This window comes from Quercus lobata, chromosome 1 (genome assembly GCF_001633185.2).
Source record: "Quercus lobata isolate SW786 chromosome 1, ValleyOak3.0 Primary Assembly, whole genome shotgun sequence".
In the NCBI taxonomy this organism is placed as follows: Eukaryota; Viridiplantae; Streptophyta; class Magnoliopsida; order Fagales; family Fagaceae; genus Quercus; species Quercus lobata.
Genome location: NC_044904.1, coordinates 16,863,284 through 16,872,598, shown reverse-complemented (window position 1 = coordinate 16,872,598; position 9,315 = coordinate 16,863,284). Strand labels below are relative to the sequence as shown.

The following is a 9,315-nucleotide window of genomic DNA, read 5'->3' as shown; positions in this document are numbered from 1 at the left end:
AAAAAAAAAAAGAACAAAAAAAAAGGAGAGAGAGGGACAATCAAAGTCAGCCTGTGTACCAAGAGAGAAGGTTTAAAAAAAAAAAAAAAAAGGGACAAACGCACCAATTTGAGGGGTCTCCCACCAGCGCAGCAACCTAGGGACATTTCCCCAAAAGTCGTCGGACAAAGTCTCCCAACCATCACCTGAGACGAAGAAGTATCTGGACTTCCAATAACGGAAGGACGAGGGAAGATCAACTACAAGACAGGAGCTTCGGTCCCAGGGAACAAACTCATAGTACCCAAATTCTTTGGATTCCTTTAGACGGTAAAGGTGGGTAAACTCACTAAGAGTGATCATGTCCCCATCTGCTATGGTCGTCCAGATCACCATACAACTTATGACGATCCTCCAGGAGTTCGGCATAAGTTTCCCAGGAGTAATATGTAGGTGATCTAAGAGTTCTATAATGAATGGATGGACGGGAAACCTCAAACCGCACGAAAAAGCAGCTTCGTAAAAACATATTTCTCCATGGGCGAAGGCACAAGCCTTCTCGCCCTTCCTAGGTAAACGAGCCTTAGTTTCCCCGGGAAATTGGAATCTATCCCTAAACCTATCAAAGACATCCAGCTTCAAGGTACACTTCTCCTTGAGGGTGTGGAAGGGACGAATAGATGTAGAGGTAGAAGGAATGGACGAAGGAGGAGGCACGGAGGTGGCCGTATCCCTAATAGCCCCGTCCACGGCCACACTAGAAGACGAACCCCTTTCTTGACCACTCATTCCCAACTCCGATCCCATGATTTCCCACCTAAGAACCCCACGGACTGACTTAAACTAAGACAGGGACCGGTGAAGCAAAGGATACAGATCACCTAAGGCTAAGTTAAGACCACTATCCCCTACAGCAAAATCCCCAATCTGTGGATATCGGGTGTCTCCGGAGAAATCTAACAAGCCCCCCAAACAGGCAAAAAGAAAGGCAATGGAGGGAGAAGTGCTCCTAAAATCAGTATAACCCATCATTCAGAAAAAGTATACAACCCCGAAAAAGAAAAAAAAAAAACGGAAAAGAAGAACGCAGTGCAACCAAAAAGAGAAAAAACGCAGAAGGAGGCGAACGTACCTGAAAATAAGGGGAAAACCGGACAGATGGAGCAAAACACACCGTGGCAACAGTAAACTCAGGGAAGTCAAAATACAGAGAAAAGAAGAAATGGAAGTCAGAAGTGTTGAACACAAAAGGAAAGTAAAAGAATAAAAAAAGATGATAAGGGGAAAAAACTCCTTTTTTTGCCTTGAAAAATGCGGGAAACTGAAAAGGCAGTCACCAGAAACAAGAACTGCCCACTGATCAGAAAAGGACACGTGGCCACAACGCGTGCCACGCTGCCACAAAGCCATAAATGCGGAGAACATAACCCCAAGTGTCAGAAAAAAAAAAAAAAAAAAAAAAAAAACCTTTCATATTCCCGCAACCGTCCAGACTCGGGACGATCGCAGAATACAGGGGCAGCTAATAGTCCTGAATAAACGTCCGTCCACCGTGGAAGGATGATGACAAAGGACGACACTAAGAACTGGCTGACAGAGGCTTCACCATCGTCCCGCAGTTATGGGGAAGCGTTACACAAACACACAAACGGTCTTCAGTGCCGTTGGATGATCATTCTGTCTATTTAATATCCTACATAGGCGTTACAAATCTGGCAATGATCCGACCATCAAAGCAAGGCCAACGACTAGAAGAAAGGATCTTATATATACCCATTGGTGAAGCCAGAGGACAGGTACATAAAAAAATATAATCTCCAAGAATACTACTCTCTTACAGTTCCTTTCATTACCAGCTATTCTGACTTAGCCATCGGAGGCATGTAGGCTGACGCCACATCGGTGTCCTTGTCTCTTTTTCCATTGTTTTATAGCCAGGATAACTCGTGGATGGTTCTACTCTGGACGAATCCCTTAACTGACGATCTAGGCATCATCAATACTAAACTAACAAGTAATAGAGTATAAAGAAAGAATATATGTAATAGCGTAATTAACAAATTACCTTTCCAAAACCAATAATTTAGGCCCTATTTGGTACGTATGATTAAATAAGAATTTCAGTATTTAAATACTGAAAACTGTAGCCTAAAAAAATAGAAGTGTGTTTGGTAGGAGTGATTAATTAGGAGTATTTAAATCACAATTCTTAATTTAGGGTGTTTAAACAATGTATTTTGAAAACAAATCAGGACAATTTTTAGTTTTTGAGTAATATTACTCAATGGCATTTATGGAAATATCTTGAAACTCACGAGACCCACGGATAATACAACACACATTATTTTCTTTCTTTTTCCTTCATGGCTTTTTTTCTTCCTCTCCTTTTTTTTTTCTTCTTTTTGTTGTTTTGGTGTTTGCTGTGTTGCTGGTCTTTTCTTCCAAATCATAAAAACCTATTTGAATTTAATCCCTACCAACAAAACAAAACCCATAAAAACAAAACGCAAACCCAAAAAACAAAACCCATTTGAGTTTAACCCCACCCACAAAACAGAAACCAAATTAAACATTTAGAGCAAGCAAACGAGGGACGAAAAGCAACAGAGCAACAGAGGGACGAAGAGAAGGAGAATTGGGTTTTTTGTGAAGAGAAAAGAAAGAGAGAGATACAGTAATAAGGGAAATTTCTCACCCATCAAATAAAATACTACTAAATATACTGTTCATGTAAGATAATTACCTATTTAAAAAAAAAAAATACACACTCATACCAAACGTACAATTATGTTTTTTCATAGTTTAACTTTAAAATATTTTGTTTGAAAAATAGTATCAAACACATTTTTTGCATTATAAATACTTTAAATACGAATTTTTACAATACTTTTTAAACCATATTTTTCACACTATTTTGAACAATAATACTTGAAATCTAAGCCTGAAAAATTGTCCTCTTTCTATCTCTCCAACAAATTCCATTCTAGAGTTCTTTTTCCATCAAATATAAAAGCAAGCAACGTAGTGACTACTTTACCATCGGTCAATATCCTATAATAAATATATCCAAAATGGATGAGTGTCGTTTATTAATTTCAGCCACCCATTCAGAGATAACAAAGTGGTGCCGCTTGCGAGAATCGTGAAAACAACCAAAATGGTTTCGACATACCACACCCTCTTTATAAAATATCAAATTTTGTTCTACTTTCAAGTTTTAACGTCATCACGTGTTACTTACAGATCTTTTTAAAAAAAAAAATTGATCATGACGTGTTGGACCCTATATATATTTATATATAGGCCTTTGTGCCCAGGAGGATTCTGTAGAGAGTAGAGAAGTAGCTGAGAAGTCACACACTGAGTCACGTGTAATTCCTCACCTAACAACACCTTGGCTGCTATATATGTAACGCATCAAGGCACCGCCTTATGTCACACACCCCAATCCTACTACTCATTGTAGTATTGTTACATAGCCCTTCACCACACACACACACACACACACACACCATGGCCTTAGATACATTTCTTTTTAGAGAACTAGTTGCTGCCATTGTTGTCTTCTTTGTCACCCGCTTTTCCATTCGTTTACTCTTCAAAAACCCTTCTAGGAAACTCCCACCAGGCCCTAAAGGCTGGCCTATCGTAGGTGCACTTCCACTTCTAGGAACCATGCCTCATGTTGCTCTTGCTAAAATGGCAAAGCAATATGGACCTGTCATGTACCTTAAAATGGGTACTTGTGACATGGTCGTAGCATCTACACCAGATGCAGCACGAGCATTTCTCAAGACCCTTGATATCAATTTCTCTAATAGGCCCCCAAATGCTGGTGCTACCCATTTAGCCTATGATGCTCAGGACATGGTTTTTGCTCACTATGGACCAAGGTGGAAGTTGCTTAGAAAATTAAGCAACTTACACATGCTTGGTGGGAAAGCTCTTGATGATTGGGCTCAAGTTCGAGTTATTGAGCTAGGACACATGGTTCAAGCGATGTATGAGTCTAGCAAACAAGGTGAGCCAGTGGTGGTGTCAGAATTGCTGACTTATGCCATGGCGAACATGATAGGCCAAGTGATACTAAGTCGCCGTGTGTTTGTGACACACGGTGAGGAGTCTAATGAGTTTAAGGACATGGTTGTGGAGCTCATGACTTCAGCTGGGTTCTTCAACATTGGTGATTTTATACCATCCATTGCATGGTTGGATTTGCAAGGTATTGAGCGTGGAATGAAGAAGCTGCATAAGCGGTTCGATGTGCTATTGACAAAGATGATTGAGGAGCACACAGCTTCTGCTCATGAGCGTAAGGGGAAGCCAGATTTCTTAGACGTTGTTGTGGCTAATCAAGACAATTCCGACGGAGAAAGGCTTAATTTGACCAACATTAAGGCACTTCTATTGGTATAGTTTTTTTTTTTTTTTTTTGCTGAATCTATTGGTATAGTATATACTATATTATCTCCTTTTATTACATAAAATATTCTATTTTTCTTTCAGGTATGCGTTATCAATTTCAGGAAGCGATTCTTTCTGTTTTTTGCCATGCCGTATATGTCTTTTAAAAACAAGACTCACAGTTGGTGGACTACTATTATAGTCACATAACACTTTCTGTATTTTGTTGAAATAATCACATAACACTTGTCAAGATTTTGTTTGACGACAAACGTGTGAAGACTGCATGATAATGACAGTACCATATATAAACTAGTATTTTTTTTTATTTATTTATTTATTTTTTTTTTTATGATCATATAAACTATATTTCTAACACAATATCCTAGGAAAATATTCTATCACGTGATATCCATTATTATTCCATACACGAATTCATAACAATAAAGTTTGGCTCTAACACCCACAGTAATAAAATTAACATAATTATATATTTTAAAATTCTAATTATTGGATTGTATATTTTTTATATTTTTAATGTATATTTTAAATTTCATGTCAATCAAATGTTATTTACAATTCGATTCATAAATTTATTTTTTATGCATAATTTTATATTACAGCAAACTTAAAATTTGAACATTTGCTAATAAAATAGTTATAAATATTTGATTATCTAGAGATTTTGTAAGTATAAAGGATATGAAAAGAAAATGTAATCTAATGGTAGATTTATCAAAATTCACATTCAATAAAAAGATATTAAGTAAAGTTGGAGTCATTGGCTCCAAAAAAGTTTGGAACCAAACTTTGTCCTATCCATAATTGATGTAGGCATGTCACATTTTTACATATAAAAGAGGATGTAAAAAATATGTAAAATAGTAGGTGTTAGATAATCAAATTCCTAAGTATAAATAAAAAGTGAAACTACACATCATATTTCACAACACATGATTGAGTTGGTAGGCTGTGATTGTTTGATTGGTTATATAATAAAAATTATATTAATTATTGTTTTATGTGAAAGTGATTTTTGCTAATCACAACCTGTCATATCAACATATTATGAAAAATAATTGTAAATTTTGAGTTCATGTTAACTCAACTAATAAAATCTCTTTTCGTCAAATAAGAGATTTGAGATTCAATCCATATTTACCCAAAACCAACTAATGTCTTAGCTTAATAATAAATAGCAATTATTATGAAACAAACACTATAAGTTTGAAATACTATCTATAAAAAAATAAAAGAATATATAATCACATATAAAATCTTTCTATGACACCTAAAAAAAACCCATAAACTCTCTTAATAAAAGAATATATAATCACATACAAAATTTTTCTATGACACCTAAAAAAATCATTAACTCTCTCACACCCCTCCCCCCCCCCCCCCCCAAGTCCCCTCTTTTGGAAAAAGATCATCTTAATTTGAGATGGATTTATTTCAAGGTTCAAATTAAATAATATAGATTTTATAGATATCCAGTGCTATGTTATTTAATTACATTATATGTGTGTGTGTGTAATATTTAATTTGAACCATAAAATAAATTCATTTTAAATTTTAAATAACGTGATACTAACTTAGTGGGCTCAAGTCAACATGTCTATCGAAGGAGAATGTGTTAAATTTTCAATGAATTTATCAATGCCTGTAGACTTTATGTGACCAATTATATATTTATGATATCGTGTCATAAAAATAATAATTTGATTCTTTTATATTATCTGACATTGGCTTAAAAGAAAATATTAAAGTTATTATCAATTGTACTATAAAAGACTTACAAAATAACATAGTAATAAATGTGATTGATGCAATTTCAATAACATAATATAAATAATTTTTTAAATACTTTTAAATTTGACGCATCAATTTATAAGGCTTATAAAATAAAATTTGTAGTGTCTCTATTATCATTGTATTGAATATAACTACTATTGTTTTTATATAAACAAAATAATCTTTTCTATGCTTTCCTTCTCAAAGAAAATTAGTACTTTTTGTCATTTCTCTCATCTTTTTCTCTTCTAAACTAACACTTGTAAAAGATTCAGCCATTTTCTTTCCTCTATTTCTGATGAATTTCTGTATGTTTTTGAAGAACTTGTTCACGGCGGGCACCGACACATCATCAAGCATAATTGAATGGGCACTTACGGAGATGTTGAAGAACCCTAGCATCCTCAAGCGGGCACATGATGAAATGGATCAAGTAATTGGAAGAAACCGACGTCTAGAGGAAGCAGACATAGCAAAGCTCCCATATCTTCAAGCCATATGCAAAGAAACAATGCGAAAGCACCCCTCCACGCCACTAAACTTACCTAGAGTCTCAACCGAGGCATGTGAAGTGAATGGCTATTACATTCCAAAGAACACTAGGCTTAGTGTGAACATATGGGCCATAGGTCGTGACCCTGATGTATGGGAAAACCCATTAGATTTCACACCAGAAAGATTTTTGAGTGGGAAATATGCAAAAATTGATCCAAGGGGAAATGATTTCGAATTAATTCCATTTGGAGCTGGAAGGAGGATTTGTGCTGGGACTAGGATGGGAATTGTGCTAGTAGAGTACATTCTTGGCACATTGGTGCACTCATTTGATTGGAAATTGCCAAATGGGGTTGCTGAGCTAAATATGGATGAGGCCTTTGGACTTGCATTGCAAAAGGCAGTACCCCTTTCGGCTATGGTCAGTCCAAGGTTGTCTTTAAGTGCATATGCTTTTTAAGCTTAATTATATAGAGTCAAGTCATGTGTTGTCCTCATCATCCTAAGCTTTAGCTTAAGGATGTTCTCTATATATATGTCAGTCTAATAAGTCGATCTACTGATCTTCCTTAATTTCTTTTTTTTTTTTTTTTTTTTTTAAAAGTCATGTGGCTTTATGATCAAAATGCTACTTTATCTATGCCTATCTTATTGTAATGTTATGTTTCTTTATGAATAATAAATTTTTAAAAAGTATTGTAAAAATTTGAATTCCTTCTGCTTTTAATTTGAGGACTATGTAAACTTTATATCAACACTCTTTATTGGCAAGAACTTGGGTTCTAGTAATCTCAATTGATAAAATCTTGTCTTTAAATAAGGAAACTGAGTTCAAATCTAAATACAAATCCTGTTGGCCTAATAGTAAAAAGTAATCATACAATATTTTGCCTTGAAAGTTTTAGCTTGTGTTTGGAGGAGTATATATTTTTATTAGACTTTAAAAAATTATATATAAATTAAGGACTAAAATAAGTTGAATAACCTATATATGATGTGTGATTGGATTTTTATATATTGAAGATTCGGGAAATTGCTAGAGATAACTAGTAGCTATCAGCTTGTCAGTCATGCTTTGATGATACCCATTAAAGATCATTGACATTTTTGCCAAAAAAAAAAGAAAGAAAAAAGAAAAGATATTGACTAATTTATTCACCTTATCTAGTTTCGTGGGGGCATTGGTTAATGTTGTGCGACATTCTGATGTCACTTGATGTACAATAACCTCATGGATTTTAACAAATAGTAGAAAAGGTAAATAAATCAATACGCACATATGTAGAGAACACGAGAGGTTTTGAAGTTCGATAAACAATCTACCTCCATGTTACAAGAGAAATCAAATCAACTATATTCAATAAAGATTAAAAAGCCTAATCTTACTTACATGTTACATAGCTTTCATCATGAGTATCCTTTCAACCTCAGAGGAACTATCAAATTATTATGTTTCTAAGAGTCTTCTCTTCTATGAAGTTCTTCTTCTTAAAGTTTTCTCTTTTTCTAAAATTTATTTTCTTGTCATATGGGAGCGTCCTTAAGCCAATATTATCAAACCTTTTACTGCACTATGATACTATGAGCTTTCAAAATCTTTTTCCTCAGTGAACAAGAAATATTAACTACTTTTCTTTGACAATGAATGCATTACTTTTTATAAGAAATAGACTTTCTTTTCAAACTAAAATAGTATTAGTTGTTAATATGAATTATTCTTACATGTACTGATGTAATTGATATATATTTTTTAGTTTATTTAAGTTTATTGACTTATATATTAACACACACACATTGGGGTCAACGTTATTTATATTCATTGCAATCTCATTAGTGATATATTGTATAAATTAATTACTTAAAATAATTGGACAATGCATAATTTTCTCCCAAAAAAAAAAACATTCATAAAATTATAATTAACACATACGAATATAGATTTTGTATTATTATTATTATTATTATTATTATTATTATTATGTACTTGTCATATACCTAAATGATTATTGATTAAAGATAGGTTAATTTCTCAGTATTAGCACAATTTATCAAGTCAAATAAATTAACTTTTTATAATACATATATTGAGTTATAAAGCAATTAATTTACATTTTAAATCATTTTATGGTACTCTTTTATATTGCAATATATACTAGAAATATAGTGCGTGTATATAAAGAAGAAGAAAAAAACTTATTATGCTTTTATTAAACTTTTTTGATTTTTTTTAAATCCAATATGTAAATTCCAAAGGATTTGAAATGATAGGTGATCTCATATTAAACATGATCCAAATTTATCCCAACTAATCATGTTAAAATAATTCATATATATATTTAGTCAAGACACGTTAAAGACTCGAATCCCTCTTTCCACTTAAAATGTGTAAGAAAAAAAAAATTCAAATCGAGGTATAATCCATGTAGGGTCCACGACTTGTTGCTTCACTTTGTGCTTGGTTTCTTAGGCAACTATGAACAAGAGGGTCCTCTTTTTCACCTATCATCCAAGATCACCACGTTCCACACACCTACCACAATGTGAAGGTCAAAAAACAAACCGCATTAGTAAATGAAAGGGTAATTATTAATGCACAAACAATATTAAATATATAGTACACAATTTATTTTTAGGTAAACTATA

The 9,315-nt window shown here is 33.7% G+C and overlaps 1 protein-coding gene across 1 annotated transcript; it reads left to right on the top strand.

Moving 5' to 3' along the window:
* Window positions 1-3,323: 3,323 nt before the first annotated feature.
* Window positions 3,324-7,383, top strand: LOC115981331 (flavonoid 3',5'-hydroxylase 2-like). The gene is made up of 2 exons (XM_031103485.1): window positions 3,324-4,389; window positions 6,500-7,383. The coding sequence occupies exons 1-2, from the start codon at window positions 3,412-3,414 to the stop codon at window positions 7,130-7,132; spliced, it is 1,611 nt and encodes a 536-aa protein (XP_030959345.1). The 5' UTR covers window positions 3,324-3,411; the 3' UTR covers window positions 7,133-7,383.
* The last annotated feature ends 1,932 nt before the right edge of the window (window positions 7,384-9,315 follow it).

Bases quoted from the DNA above. Each gene is read 5' to 3' on its own strand.
- LOC115981331 (XM_031103485.1), top strand. From the start codon at position 3,412: ATGTCACACACCCCAATCCTACTACTCATTGTAGTATTGTTACATAGC. The intron at 4,390-6,499 runs GTATAGTTTTTT...ATGTTTTTGAAG, and splicing joins ACATTAAGGCACTTCTATTG to AACTTGTTCACGGCGGGCAC.